Source organism: Corapipo altera, unplaced genomic scaffold (genome assembly GCF_003945725.1).
Source record: "Corapipo altera isolate COAL_440 unplaced genomic scaffold, ASM394572v1 61553, whole genome shotgun sequence".
Classification (NCBI taxonomy): Eukaryota; Metazoa; Chordata; class Aves; order Passeriformes; family Pipridae; genus Corapipo; species Corapipo altera.
The window spans coordinates 160,483-176,390 of record NW_020884918.1 but is presented as its reverse complement, the minus strand read 5'-3'; the positions used below and the strand labels follow the sequence as shown (position 1 = coordinate 176,390).

General features: G+C 45.0%; 1 protein-coding gene across 1 annotated transcript; it reads right to left on the bottom strand.

Moving 5' to 3' along the window:
* Positions 1–749: 749 nt before the first annotated feature.
* On the bottom strand, positions 750–13,667 carry AQP3 (aquaporin 3 (Gill blood group)). The gene is made up of 6 exons (XM_027656101.1): positions 13,472–13,667; positions 4,932–5,058; positions 4,628–4,765; positions 4,002–4,120; positions 3,081–3,298; positions 750–2,367 (listed from the first exon to the last, which is right to left on the bottom strand). Exons 1-6 carry the CDS (start codon positions 13,577–13,579, stop codon positions 2,199–2,201), a joined length of 879 nt encoding a protein of 292 aa, XP_027511902.1. The 5' UTR covers positions 13,580–13,667; the 3' UTR covers positions 750–2,198.
* Positions 13,668–15,908: the final 2,241 nt, after the last annotated feature.

The following is a 15,908-nucleotide window of genomic DNA, read 5'->3' as shown; positions in this document are numbered from 1 at the left end:
TGCACATAGAGCAAACCAAACAAACCTGGAAACTTTCTTGCCAAAAGCCATTTTATTTCTATTTGGTGAATTGCAGGAAACCACATTCATCCAGACCTCATTGAATTGTTCAGTTTGGCAACATATGGGAAGTTAGGAGTTATTTTAAGGCAGCACAATTAATACAGGAAAAATACAGCAGTACACAAATCAGCCAAAGAGCAACAAGAATTTTATTTACACAGAACACAGGCTGGAAGAAAGCTGCTTGTGTAATTCTGTGAGCACTGGACTCAGATCTGTAGTACTTTTCCTTGCATGGTGTAGCTAATAATGACAAAAAAACGGTGACTCATGCAATGTGCTGGGTGGGGTTGGACAGTACACGGAATGCAGAGTGGGACTGCACACTCAGAAGAACTGTTAAGTGAGAGAATAGCAAGAGAATTTAAATTGTATGAAGGGTGAATGACAAATACTTGCCCAATGGTTCTTTCTGCCTTAAGAATAAGATGCCTGAGAGCAGGGCACTCCCACTCCCCAGCCCATACCTTTGCCATTACATGGAGTGCAGCACCCCCTCGCTTCCCACCTGCCCCAAAAGGGAAAGGAATAAAACACAGATGGAGAATGTAGATGTACTGAAAAGGTTAATTTTCCTTTGTTCAGGCTGAAGAGGAAGAGGGCTTGGGGAAGCTATTCCTATAGATAACTTCCTTTCCGTGGTAAAGTTTGCTGACAGCTGCTAAAAAATACAAGCAACACTAGAATTTTACAGTGTGGGTATCGACATTTTATTTTTTTAAAAAGGCAAAAAAAAAAGAATACAACTTTTCGGTGACTGGAAATGTGTACAAAGTTATGTACTTCAATGAATTCATGCATTAAAGAAACAATCTCTGAATGAGTTTCTCTAATGCTCAGGACTTACAAATTCTTTCACAACCAATAGTGCTTGTTTAAAATACTCTTTAGTAATATGGCATTGGGAGAGCCAGAGATCCCCTGAGATGCCAGTACTGCTAGTACACGAGGTGCCTGACCTCAGTCCCTCAGCCATGAGCACCAGGCATACTCCAGTAATTCTGCAAGGTAGGAAAGGAGGTGCTCCAAACAATGCAATGCCTTAACCTAAGACCACCCCAGGAAAATCCAACAATATCTCAAAGCTGACAGAGAATCAGCAGTTCCCACACATCTCTAAATTAACTCATCCCAACCTTGGTATTTAGTAACAGCTTTAAGGAGTATATTTATATATAAATCTACTAAAAAAAAAAACACAACCCAAAAAACAAAAACAACCAACAACAGTATTGTAAAATTTACATGAACACACGCAACTTTAGCAACACCGTGTTTCCAGTGGATCTTGGCTGTTTAACTGCTTGCAGTTTATATACAAAGCTGATTAATTAGAAAGGCTGCTTCGGGGAGCCAAGCTTTCTTTCTAGGTTAGCCCCTGGCTAGAACAAGGATTTCCTATGTGTGATCCTCTTGGAGCTGGCAACATTAAAATTTGAGATTAGAACACCAGGTTGCACTTGTTTGTAAACATTTTGTCTTCATATTAAATTAAAATCCAGTGCATTCTTACTCTCTGCGCTGGTGTTATGGATCAGTTGATTGATACAATGTTCTAGGAATTCATGGGAGATATAAGAAGTTTCGCCAATAAAAATCTTTTAGACTCTTTAATTCCTGGTGTCAAGTTATTGACTTTAGAGCAACATCAAGCAGAATTTGATCCACAGTAGAATCACAGGCAAATTTTTCCAGGATGTAGGAGTTTCCAATCCACGCTAGCAAAACTATTTAAGTTTTGCATGATCCCCATTCTGCAGATTGGAACACAGGTTTGAAGGGAAGCAGTTTGCCAAGGTCACAGGCAACATCAGTAAAACAGCCCCAAAAGAGCTCCAGATTCCTGAACACCTGACTCATGTTCGTCAGCAATGCCCACTTCTCTCCTGACTCCTACAGCCCTCAATCCCCTTCTATTAGGAAAAGATTACATGATACTGCATTTGGAGGAAGGTTTACAGGGAAATGCCAAAAGCAAATGCATCAGGGACATGAAAAAAAAAAAAAGACTAGAATATCTCAAGACAGGTAAAAAACTCTTCCTGTTGTTCTTGAAGCTCTTCTTAACTTCTCCTCCTCTTTGCCAATTGCAGTCCTGAGTAATGAATACCTGCCAGATCAGGGTGGCAGCTTCCTCAGACCCTTTCCTTGTGCTTCACGTTAGCCAGCTTGACTGTTTCCTGCTCAGAGGCAGGTGGTGAAGGCTCATCGTGACATCCAATCATCAGCTGGTAGACTATCACTCCTGCAATTGCCCCAAGGAAAGGAGCAACAACTGGAACCCACCACCAATGGTTGCAAGCCCTGGCAAATAAAAAGGAAGTGCACAAAGTGAGAACTGCAGCCTAAGCATTGGGATATTTGTGTTTGGATCTGGAGCAATGCAAGAATCTGGTCCAGCCCAACCATCACCACGGACTTGCACAAGACAACAGTACCCACATGTCTGCAGCGTTTCCAAGGCAGATATTGCCCCCCACCCCCCACTGCAAGTCCAGGTGACAAGCAATTCAGAACACCTATTTTCAGGACTTCCAAGACTATCTCTTTACCAAGAACAGAGAGAAGCATTTGCAGTGCCTAAACTAGGCACCATCCATACCCTCCCACAGCTTGCAGGAAATCTGCCCTTGATAACAAGAATCCTCTATTGCTCATGGCTCTCTTGATTTTCTCCAGAAACAACAAAATCCGAGTATAACAAACAACCTCCATTTTCTACTGATAAAAAAAAACAAGATATGCTCACATTAAAGGTACAACTGAAATTCTCATGGATGCTCCTAGATTTCCTCTTTGATAGCAAAGTTATGTCATTTGCTCTCACCACTGGAATCCGCCCAGCTTCTGTGCTTACTTAAGAAGTAAAGCAGAGCAAACACTGCCTTTTAAAAACATTTAGGCAATCCAAAGATGCCTCATGGGTGCCAAGACTCTTTATCATGCCAGAGTGCATCTATTTGGACTCATAATTTATCTTGCCTTGATCCACAAGGTTTTCATTGGCAAGAACTTACCCGAACACCTCCGTGCCCCAGCCAGCGATGGCTGTGAAGAGACGAGGCCCAAAGTCCCTGGCAGGGTTGACAGCATAGCCAGAGTTGAAGCCCATGGAGGTTCCAATAACGAGGACAACAAAGCCAACTGTGAAAGCCTCCAGCCCTGTGGGGACGGGGTTGTTGAAGGGATCAACAATAGCCAAGACACAGACAATGAGGGAGGCGGTGCCAATGAACTGGAGAGGGAAGGGAAAGAAAAAGAAATTATTTAACTCCTCTTGGATATAATTTTCTTAACTGGAAGAGCTGCGCTAAGTCATCCCATGACATTATCAGACCACAGCAGACTGAGTACCCATGGGAACAGGAGAGTGGAACATGCTCCTCCTGACAGCCCATAGTGTCAGCCAAGCTCACACCTTTTTCCCTACCCACAGAAGAACTATGAATAACTGTTTAGGAAGCCAGGAAAGCTGAAAACATCTTCCTAAACCTGCTTCCAACGTGCCATGGCTGGGTGGCAGTTGTCCCTTTCGTGGTAACCTTAAGGAGACAGTCACATTCAAAAACCACCACCATCCCACACCCAGTTGATGTCTGGATTGCACAACAGCCACAGTAGAAGAGTGAGAGTGAGAAAGAGCCAACATTTCTCATGCTATGGCTCTTCAGGGACTGAGAGCAAATTATATTCTTTTTGCTGGTGTCTTGACCAATGTTGTATCACTGGTTAACCCCCCCAACACCTTCTTGCTGTGAGGTCATTTCTGGCCTTGCTCTCTCTTCCTATGGGCTAGTGAGATACCCGTGTCAGCTCCAAAAACCTTTCTGCTATCTTTTCTTAAAATTGCAATTCATTTTCTAACTAAAGGTGAGGCCCAGAACCACCCCAAAATATTCCTCTTCGAATGCACCTTCACACTCCCAGCACCATCTTACCTGGTCAAAGAACCCATTCACAACATTCAGATGCTCTGATGGGTAGGTGGCAAAGATACCAGCAGTGCCATTCTCTCCTATTGCGTACAGCCGGTTAGAGCCAAAAGCCCAGATGGCATCTAGAGGCAGGGATAAGAAAAGAGAAAGGTAAAGAGGTCAGTCATTTTACAACATGCATGGGACAGAGCACCCTGCTTGGAAAGTTACTAAAACACAGGCTCCACAGAGCCATGAAAATTGAGATAGAACTTCCTGGGCACCCCGTTGCTGTATGTTGCAAACCCATTTGCTGTAGACCGAACATTCATTTGGAAATTACTTTTCTGGAAGATCTGTTTCAGTCCAGACAGCAGATAGAGGACAGGCTATTCAGTGGTCCACCAATCATTACTCAGGGGCAAAGAGTGGCACATTAACAATGCTGTTTGGCCTTCAGATTGATTGAGGAGGCTTGAACCCATCACCATGAGAATGAGAAAGCCATCTCAGAAACACAGCAAGGAGGTTTGATGGATCTCTGCTCTGCAAGAAAGTTCTCCTCTCTGATCTGATAACCTCCCTCCCTGTAGTGAGTCACAAAGAGCAGTAGTCTCACTCTAAAAAGCACACAAGGTTTCCACACTTACCGTAGTACAGTCCAAAGACTATGCCAGCTCCAAGGAAAGCCCCCAGGGTTTGTGCAAGGGCATAAATTGGCAGCTTGATCCAGGGCTCCCGGGCCAAGAAGCACATGGCAAAAGTGACAGCTGGGTTCAGGTGTCCACCTGCAGAGAGGTTGGTGGTTAATGTGCTTTTACAGGTAGAATTTTGGCCCCAGAGTTGTGCCAAGGGTCACTAGTTTCCATGACAGTGCCTCATAGGAAAAGTACAGCCATCTAGGCCTACACAATTGACACAGGTGAAATCCAGCCTACATGAAGGCCCACATACCTGATATCTGTCCTGCAATCAGAATGCCAAGTGTCACAGCAAAGCCGAAGGCCAGGTTGACAGTCAGGAAACTTCCATGAGACCCTCTGCTGAGCACGATCTGTGCAACAGAGCCACAGCCGAAGAGCTATGAGGAGAAGAGATTGAAATTACCACCTGTTTCACATCAGGGCCAGTTTCTGACCCACATCTGCAACTGCTCCACTTAACACCTGCTTGCACCATCACTGCCTACTCATGACTCAGATCCTTTCAAAGCTTCAGTCTTTGGTCAAAGTAGCCAGGTGTCACCTCTAGGACAGGAGGGAAGGGAAAGGGGCACAGACAAACTTACCTCCTGGCAGAGGGAACTGAAACGAGGGCCAAAATCAAAAGCAAGATAGATCTACAGGAGGCTGGAGTTCTTTATCCAAATATCTAATTTTGAGGTGGTAGGTGAGACAGATAAGCCAGACAGCATCCTAGTCTGAGGTATTCACAGTGCAAGTATTCTGATAAGGGATATGGGTACCTTTTTGTTAAAGGTTAATAATTGTTTAACACAGTAGCACAAAGATTGGTATGAAACAACTTTTTAATGCCTTGAAATACAGTCATGACTGAAGAAGGCCACATTCAGCCTGACATTCATGGAGTTCTCTTTCAAGCTCCATCAATTTCTTTGGAATATGGACTTTTCAGTCCATATTCCAGAGAGCTTGCCATCAGCACAGCGAGAGTCTTGGACTCCTGTCCAGGATTAGGGGTGCACCAAGCACTTTGATGGACAAAACCTGTTTATTTTGAGTGATAAAAGTGTTTCTTAATAGCTAAGGAAAGCATGTGTTCTTGCTTAGAGATGTTTGTTCCAATCATGATCCTTCTCTTCCCAACTGCATGCAAAAGCCATCATTCCTATGCTAACCCTTAACAACTCAAACCAGTTTTTCCTGAGAACTCTGTTCAGCAGTCATCCAGTTGGAGGATTTCTGTCTTGTCAAGTCTTTCCACTACTCACCATATAATTTAAAGAGCCCTAATTGTGATCATCTGTATGTTTGTGTCTTCCACTGACTCCACCTGAACTGATCCTTGGTGTATAAGAGGGAATATCACATCAGCAGGTACTGAAAGCATCCTTAAACTAGAGCAGAGATTACAGCTTGCTCATGAGACGCTCAAATCTAGGGATCAAGGCTTGACTTATTTCTTCTGACCACATTCCCATAACTACATCCCCACCAAGACTTTCTGCTTCCATGAACTCCATTATCCCAGAACTACTCACTCAATTGCCACAGAGGTGCTATCCCCTCCTAGAGGATAAGCCACCAGATAGGCACCAAGGCAGCAGGGTTAGCTGTCTTCACCTCTCCAGCCAGTACTGGACATGCCCATTGAACAACACACAACCTAAATCAGGGGCAAAGCCAAAACACAGGTAACTCATCCTCTCCCATCACCTTGACAAGTGATGAATTCCTAGCAAAGCAAACACTGCACTCAGCCTGCTGTGAAAGAAGCAGCCAGGTAGGCTGCAGGCTGACTCATGAGGTGGACACTCTGTACACAGGTGCCTCTTGACAAGGAGCCAGGTGCCCAACACAAGGACCTTGTGCAGAAAGAACAAAGGAACCTGTTGAACTTGTTGCTTAAGGAGGGATAGCCAGCACTGCTCTCTACTGGGTGCAGTCAGAATAGCCCCTACAATGTCCTCACCAAGCTGGGAAACCATGGCAGAGGAAACTCCAAGACAAAGGCAGAAAAGATGACTCTTGTTTATTGGCAGCAAACAGAACCAGCTGTGCCCAAACCACCAAGGCAAGCATAGCTCCTATGGAGCAAATAAATACTGGCTGATGACCAGTATTCTGTTCCTTTCCTTACCCCTGACAAGCCCCAGCATGCTTTGGAGAGAGTACTTGGCCACGGTGTTTGCCTCTCTAAGGCCACACAGCACATCAAGCTGACCAGAGAGGGGACAAGCCCACAAAAAGCTGAGTTCGGTAGGATTGACCCCAGGTGATTCCTAGTGATGAAGGTATTTGTGTTATTCACTCTGTAAGAACTGGCAGTTCTGCAAGTGCTTGGTGGTTGACTTGTTATACACATACCTTTTGGTTGCAAAAAACCACAGAGTAAAGTTTTCCCACCTCCACCTCCCTGTACACCTGCAAAAGTCTTCCCTTAACCTGGGGGAAAGCCAGGTCTGCCATTTCTCAAGGGGTTATCTCAAGAGGTTATCCTCCTCTCCTCTATCCTACACCTGGCAATAGCTCTTCAGCTTTTCCTCAGAAGAGAGTCTATGGGCCGTGCAAAAACACCCTGGAGCCACTCCACAAGGGCATTACAACTGTTTATCAGATGAGCCCTGAGCATTATTTGGCTTAATTCACCATAGAAAACTCAACCCTCAGCAGTTAAGAGTACAGTGATATCATCCTGCCCCCGTGGAGTCCACTAAACACGAAAGTATATCGTCATGCATGACATCCCTCCATGGCATTCGACTTTTAGGAACCAGTTCTAGTCATGCTTACACATGCTTTTGTGAAAAGTAGCTTAACAGTACATAGTTTTGTTGTGGTAGTAGCTATTAAAATTTTTAATCACACCAATTCCACTTCTGCTATCTGCTAGCTTTCCTTCAAATTCCTTTTCCCAGGTAATATGAGACAGGATACGTTTTTTAAGTCCTCCTTGTCCGCTGCTCACAGAGAAGTGTTTAGGACCAGCTACCTTGAGTTGAAAGTTAAGGAAGGTCCAATAAAAGCAACTCAACATTTTTCCTAAGTCTTTTAAGTCCACGCAAAAGATGTAAGAGTTCTTAGGCAATATTGTACCACTATGGTCAGGGACAGTGATGAACACGTAAGGGAGAGATGATATCTAATTCTTTTGATTTTAATAACCTGACTCCAATAGCATTTGGTTGTCTGTGGGTTTTGTTGATTTTGGTTTTTGCTTTTTTTAAAAAAAAACCACTACTGTAAGAACATCCAGCCAACAGAAACCCAGCTTAGCATCTCACAGGGCATTGGGTGCAGCAGTCAACTGTTATACCCCATGATTCACTAGACGAGTTCAAAAGCGGTTTTAATGTGGTAATAAAATGATTGCAACAAAGCATCACTCTGATCTGTTAAAGCTATTCTCCAAGGAACTGAGGTCAATGCACCCATTAACCAGGTTAATGGAAGCCTGCTCCCTAATTTCATCTTACTGACTCCAGCAAATCTAATGGCTTTCCCTGCCAACAGAGTGGCTTCTCACTCCTCGTGAACTGATTCAACTCCTTGCACTAAGTAACCATATCCATGTTCTGCAGGAACCGGCCCAAAGGTGGAGGAGCTGACAAACTCCATAGGGTAGGAGAACCCCCCTGTACTAGGGACACAACAGGCAGAAGCAAAACCAGGACAAGGTAGCACACTGCCGGGGGAAACTTCACTCTCATGAAACCCTAATCTCCCCATGTCCAGGGTGTGTTTCAAGACTGAGCAGTTGGCTTTTTCACTCAAGATAAAAACACCCTGTCTCAATGTCTGAACACACCAAACCCCTGGAGTCATTAAGGGCTGGTAGGAAAGGACCATGGAGGACAAAAAGAAAAGTTGCAATAGCTAATAAAGAAGCAAGGCCACCTTAGTTTTTAGGCAGACCACATGAAAAATGGCTTCATATGTGAGCTCAGGAGGAAGGTAGTGCTCAGCACTCCCCTGCACAAGAGACATGTTTCTTCCCTTTCTTTTCTCCTTTATTTACCAGTGCTCTTTTACGCCTTCAGGTGCAATACAAAAGGCCTGGATATATTTGCTCTTGGACTTCAGACAGACTGATCTCTAAATGAAGATGGGAAAGTTTTGCTGGCATAGACCAGGAGGAGTGCAATTACCTGAATTACAACTTTTCTCCACAGCCAGCAAATAAACCAGGGATTAGGCAAGGAGCCTGCTGTAAATCTACCCTAATCACCTGGGTGGATGGGAAAGACTGGTCAGCCCTTGCTGGTAGTGGGGAAGATGCCAGAAGGGCAGTCAAATCATGAGTCTGCTCTGAAGGGAGAGACTCTGAGATATTGATGGACGATTTTAAGCTTTGGACACACAAAGGGCACCACTCTTCATATCAGAGTAAAATTTAGGACTATTCCTTCAAGGGAGAAGGCAGAGAGGGACAGAGTGCACCACGCAGAGATCTTCCTCAACTCCATGGCCTGTGTGGTCAGGAATACTGTCCTTTCTGCTTTTCCTCAAAGCATCTCTCAAACAACCAGACTGGTCACCATTTTCAATTCCAAAGCAAGGAAAAACCTTAGACCCCAGAGTCCAGCTTTTTGTCCAGCACAGCTGGAGGCAGCCTGGGCAGAAGCAGTCCTGCAGGGAAGGGCAGCAGCAGATGGTCTGTTACGTTACAGCTCTTCACACATCACACGCTGTCCTAGAGCCAAGGCAGGGCTGCAGGACCCAAGAGATAAGAGTCTAAGGAAAACTGTGCCCCACAGACATCACATGCTAACCAACAGTGAACAAAGCTGGAGAAAAGAGCAGCTTTCGGTCAAGAAACCTGAGCAACTTTCAGCACAGGAGTTGGGCATTAGAGAGGAAATTCACTGTTTTAGCTTGTTCACAAGCACACACGGAAGCAAAAACACTTATTCTGATAAACCTGGTATTGTGCAGACTAAGAGGCTTTAACTGTTAGAGAGACCAGTCTGGTGGGGTTTTCATCACAAGGTTGGGCACTCCTGAAGGAAAGCTGCCTTCCCACCAAGGGAAAGTCTCGATGTGTGAACTGTCCTGTTTGTAGGAAGAAGAAACCTCCTGCTCCTGCACAGAGACAGCAAAAAGGGACAGTTTTGGACAGTTAATGAAGAGCTTCAACCTCTTCTGTTGGAAGAGGTGAGGGAGAGAAGCAGCAGTGCTGCCAGTCCCCACTCCTCAGCACCCAGTGGCCCAGACCCCTTGTAGGGAAGAATCAGCAGCACTTAACACGCACAAATATTTCCACCTGCTTTACCAGCCTAGCAAAGCGTTAGCAAATCAAAGAAATTTTAAAAATTATATGTATGTATATATAAAATAAAATCACACTGCCAACAGTTAACTGAGATTCCCCTTGCCTTGGTCATCCCCTTAAGTGAGGCTCCCTTTGCTCCAGTTATCCAAACCACTTTGCTGTTTTGGTTCCTGTGGTCTGCAGCACACTCACACTTCAGAAAGCTCCCACCTAGACACAAAGTCAAGGCAGCACTGATTGAAAAACAACTAGGAATTGTTTTGTTCTTTCTTTGTGCCTGTACAACAGTGAATCACAGTGAGTCCCACTTGGAAATCAGTCATAATCCACACATTACTTTTCCTGCAAATTCAAAAGCCAAAGAGAGCCAGCTTTGGTATTTGCAGCCAGCAGAGCAAGGCAAACAGACCTTTAAGAGAGGCACGACACCAGCCACTGGAAATCTGGCGTTAGTGAGTTGCTACATAATAACACAAACAGCAAGCGACTGGGAAAACGCCTTCAGCATTGGTGTTGCTTAACTTACTGCCAGCAAGCGGTGCTTCCAACACAGGTATAAAGTTCAAGCCCAAAGTGCCACTCAGAAAGCACATTTCAAAGAGGGAAAATATCAATTTAAGTATCAAAGGAAACTTATGTAAAATCCACATTACTATTTTTGCAACAGTAGGTACACTACCCACAGACTAAATAAACATCATACAAGGTGCTGTACACAGCAAGAGTGGCTTGCAAATAGACAGCAACTCACTTTCATCCTCTTCAGGGCTGCCTTGGTTGGATTATTTTCCTTATCTTTAAAAAAAAAAAAAAAAAAGGCTCTATTCTGCTTTAATGTTAACACCCCTAAAATGACTGCCCTCATGACAGCAGGGTTGGAACCAGATGATTTTTAAGGTCCACTCCAACCCCAAAACCATTCTCTGACTCTACCTTCACAATAAGAAAAATAAAATCAAGCACTAGGTTAATTCTTTCAGGCAATAAGACTATGCAGGGGTCTGCAATAGCTTTTGTCTTCAAGAGTTTGAGAAAGCTGCAGTCATTATGCAAGTGAAGGGGAGGAGGGAAGAAGCTGAAGCAGTGCCAATATCCACAGTGGGACGAGTTTTACATTACACAGTGAATTTAAAATAAGCTACAAACTTTAAAAGTCTCCCTCCATTGGGGCTCAAGAAGTTGATTTTAACGTGAACAATATAAAACCTTAAACCCATCCCTGATACTGTTCTGTTCTAGACATAGTTGTCTTCAGTAAACTCCATTTCCCATGAAGAAAATTTCATGGATCCCAGGTTGGATATTTTACTGCCTGAAGCTCATGGTATTTACTGGAGTCCAATGCATCTAGATGCACCACACACAGAGGCTTGCAAGGGGGGTAACATGGGCTTCTGCAAGCTATAGAATGACATTTTCTCTCCCGAGACTATCCAATTCAAACTACTGTTCAGGCCATCTGAAAGGGGAAGAGAGTTGCCTTCAAGTTCCCTTTCTGTTTCACGTAGATGATACAATAAAAAGATGCAAAGGAATCCAGGTGGTAGGAAGCAAAATAAATCACTTCTCTTTAGTAAAAGTAAAAACTGTCAGTGTCCCTTTATTAAGAATAGACCGGGAGAACACTAAGTCAGAAAGGTCTTGACTGTCTTGGACAGCAGCTCAGGAACTCCTGCACACCGTGAGGGCTCTGCTTGTCCCCTTAGACACACACATATGCACATTTTAACACCACAGGTTTGGCACTCCAGAGGACAAGACATGTTACTCACTTCTGCCAGTGCAGCCTCCAGCATGGCCAGTGGGTGCCCATTACCACCCTCATTTTGGAGGCTGCTTATGAGTTTGAACCAAACCCTTCCTAAGGCTCTTAGCAGATCCCAGCTCCTCTCTGTCTGGAGAGGCAAGGCTTTAGGGAAAAGTAGTCTCTGTTGTGCCAACTGATACAGTTAGAAGAAGAAATAATGTTTTTTGAATCATAAGCCCTTCCGGAATCCATGTGGCTAAAGGCTTGCCTTGTTTCTCAGCAATACTAACTTGGCTATCAGGAGACATTATTCCACCTTACAAGAATTTCCTTGTTTCAATCCTGAGACCAACTGCAGCAACATCAGTGATTCATAGACAGCAACTTTCTAGCTGTTAATCACTTTCCTATCAACTTCTACGCACCTTAATTCCAAATAACCTTTCCTTAAAAAAATCAACAGGACTTGTTTGCAAACCACCAAAGCTGGGTCGCTCTGATAATACAGACATTGCAATGTGCAAAGCTGCTTTCTTTAAAGAGCGATAACACTTTACAGGGTCTTAGCAGAGTCCCCTAAGCTCACATACAAGACTCACTCATCCTCCTTTCATCATCAAAAAATAATCTTATTTATGAAAGCATAAAATTGCATTGCTCTTTTTGTGTTGTTCCCCAAGTGCACATACAGCTCCATCAAACCTTCCTCCACTTTCAACTCCTCCAACCATTAGATTTCTCTCCAAACAGTCCAGCCATCAATTACAAGGAGGTGTAAACCCATAGTCACTCCACTGAAACATCTAGGGTTGTGCTGGATTTACACCATCTCAGAGGAGCTTGTACCTGCACACATTCACTGGGTGAACACCAACTCATTTCTGCTGCGATATCAATGCACCAGACCCGGGGCACATTGGGCAGTCCTGCTTTCTTGGACGCAGATGCCCAAAGCCAGATATCCCTGTCACAGTTTTTCTACATCAGTGTTTAGTCCCCACAGCTCATACACAACTACCCCAGCTGTTCTCAACTTTCTTTAACTTCAGAGCAAGTTGGGGCTGCTTAAAACATTTGCAACCTAAGGCACTTACACATTTATCCTGCTTTATCCCTCATATCCCATGCTTTTGGAAACTGAGCACTAAAACAGGCAGAAGAGTTTTTTCACCATTTACCACTTAAAAACATGCGGACTGACAGCTCAGTGCTGTCACACACACACTGAACACAAGATCCCCATCGGCACAAGCTGCCATGGTGCTGTGCAGCCCTGATGAAAAGACCCTGGGGAACCAGCAGCTGACAGCAAAGGGGCACTGCAACAGTTTAAATTCTGGCTACTTCTTTCTCACAGGATGCATGAGCAGAACGAAGTGAGGTGAGGGGGGAAAAAAAGCTTTCACTTCCTCGGGTGACAGCCCTTGCAGTATTTCGGTGCCAAGATAATATCCCAGGGCTGACAGAAAGGAAGCTTTGCGTGATCTCTAGCAAAATGCTGCTTACACAGAGGCATTTTGCTCCCTGCACTTCACAGATACACAAAAACTCCCAAACACCCAACAAGCTCTGTGGACCCCACCCTTTGCCACACACCCCAAAGTTCACCCTAAAGCAACTTGCATGAAATTTTTCCTGTGCACAGGGACTGTCCTCTAGTCCCTTTGCAGCAGGTTGCACCAGAGCTGAGCTCGTTCCTGATGCAAACCGTGGCAGCAATGCAGCCCCTTCACCAGGATCATTTCCCCCACACCCAGGGGCTAGAGAGCATCCCGACACCACAGCCCCCACTCACCACCAGGATCAGCGTCCCCAGGCACTCAGCCAGTGCTTGCCGCACTAATTTGTTTCTGATCCTCAGGTGCTCCTCAATGGTAGCAAGAACGTCCTTTTGCCGCCCCATCACAGTAGAGGTGCTGGTCAAGTGATGTCAGGCAAGAAGCAGCTGCTGACAAAGCCTCAGCAAAGTTTCTTCCCCAGCAGAGCTGCCCTTGCTTATAAATAAGTTCATCAATGCCTGACACACCTCCTGGGTAACCACACCCCTTCCACCCGCTCTTCAAACCCAACTTTTTTTTTTTTTTTCCTCCTTTTCAGCGTGAGACAGCGTGGGTGGTTTTCTTCATTTGCTTTATTGCTTTCACAGGTGAGCAAAAGCTTCAGGAGCTTCAGAAGAAGGAGAAATTAACCATGGCAAAGGTGTCCTGCTCAAGCCACTCTTGTTCTCATCACCACCTAAAACATGGGGCCCTATCTACCCTTCTCAAGCTTCAGCTAAATGCATAAACTGAGCAGAGCCTTACCCATTTGTGTGAGCATGGCACCCTGCTTTTAGCTTTATTTCCTTCTCTAGCTCCTGCAGTATGGCAAAGTGGTGTGTGCTGATGGCCTGCAGAGGCTGCAGGTGCTTTGGCAGCAAAATCAGGGGGCAGGAGAGTTTGAACCCCCACAGCTGAGGCCAAGGCACCTCCCAACTCCAGCAATTACCCAGCCAAAGCTGGTATCACGGAGCAAGACCAGACCTCTCTCCATGAAAATCTGCGTCTGGCTCCAAATCCTTGTGTGTCATTAAAGTTTGTCTCATGCTCCCAGAACTTTGGGAAAGCATTTGCAGCCCAGTCCCCATGAAAGCTGTGAAAAAAAGACATGAGGTCCCCAGTGCAGAGCCAATCCCCATCCTAGGATCTTGATGAAATGCCCACAGAATCACTGAGCCACAGTGAACCAACCCTTGCTGGGTTTTATCCTCAGTAATGACCTGTATCACTCTGGGACAGTTCTATGGAATAGCCTGGATGAAAGCAGTTCCAGACCATACCATCTGAGGTGAGGACTGCTAAGAGAACATGTGCAATTGATGGCATCTGGTTTTTGTTAAGTGAGTAGTAAAAATTCCCTGGGCCCCTTGACTCACCAGGGCTTGACGCAGAGCAACAGGGCCGAATTTGCAGGACTGAATGGGACCCTTTTCCTGGATTTGTTCCCCCGCCTCCTCCGCAAAGCCACAGATGCCCAGCTTTTCCTCTTCCCCTTATTTAACCATCAATTTTCCTGTGGAAAAACCAGAGCTTTTTAGTGCAGTGCTGAATGGGCCTTTATTTTGTACAGAAACTGCAGCCAACCCAAGGAGCAGTCAGGAATGTGGTTAAGAAAGCAATAATGTGTGAGGAATCAAATACAGGGAAACACTCAGGTCCAAACATAATTACAGGGACAGGAAACTTTCCTCGTTATTTTGTGCTCAAGTCCAGTCTGGGATTGCCAGCATCAGTGGGGTCCTCTGAACTACAGCAAGTGCTCCATCAGCCCCATGCAACAAAAGCATTTTTAGCCTTATCTCTACATCCCTTCCCTCACCATCTTGCAGTGCATCACCAGAGCCATGGAGGCCCCTCACTTGCTCCTTCACTCCACTCTCCTTTATATTCTGCTCTGTCCTTTCACCCTGACATTGTATCAAAGCCATCACAGCCAGAAATGAAGCTGTGTATTAGGGTTTTTTCCATTTTGACAGTTCTCAAACCTAAGGCCTGGTTTGCCATTTGTTGAACCACCACTGTGCAGATGCTGCATTCTGTGGTGCAGGTTTATTGTGATTTATGTAGGCTGGCTCCCATTCCTTCCCTGGTGGTGAGGACAGGACCATCAGACCAGAAAGGAGCAAAAAGCATAGGGAGGTGTGATGTTCTCCAAGGAAGTAGCTACATTTCTCCTGTCTGCAGCATCTGAGCCCCTCTGGCTACAAGTTGAGGATACTGGCATTTCCTCACGACTGGTGAAGGGAGAGAAGATGTCCAGGCTCCAAGGTTGATGATATGTCTTGTTTTCAGCCAGAATTGTTAATTTTCTTCTTAGTGGTGTTTTGGATTTAGTATGACAATTATGTTGATTACACACTGATGCTCAGTTGTTCCCCAGCAGTGCTTACCCTAAATCAAAGACTCTCCAGTGTCTTGCTCTGCCAGTGAGCAGGAGCACAAGAACCGCGGAGGGAGCATGGCCAGGAGAGATGATCCAAACTATCCAAAGGGATATTCCATACCACAGAACATCATGCCCAGGTACATAAACTGGGGGGATGTGGCCAGGAGCTGGCCAGGCTGAGGATCAGTCAGTGTCAATTTTGTTGTTTTTCACTTGTCTTTCTTGGGTTTTATTCCTCTATCTTTCTCTTTTTCTTTGTCATTAGTAGTAGTAGTAGTAGTAGTAGTAGTATATTTTATTTAATTGAA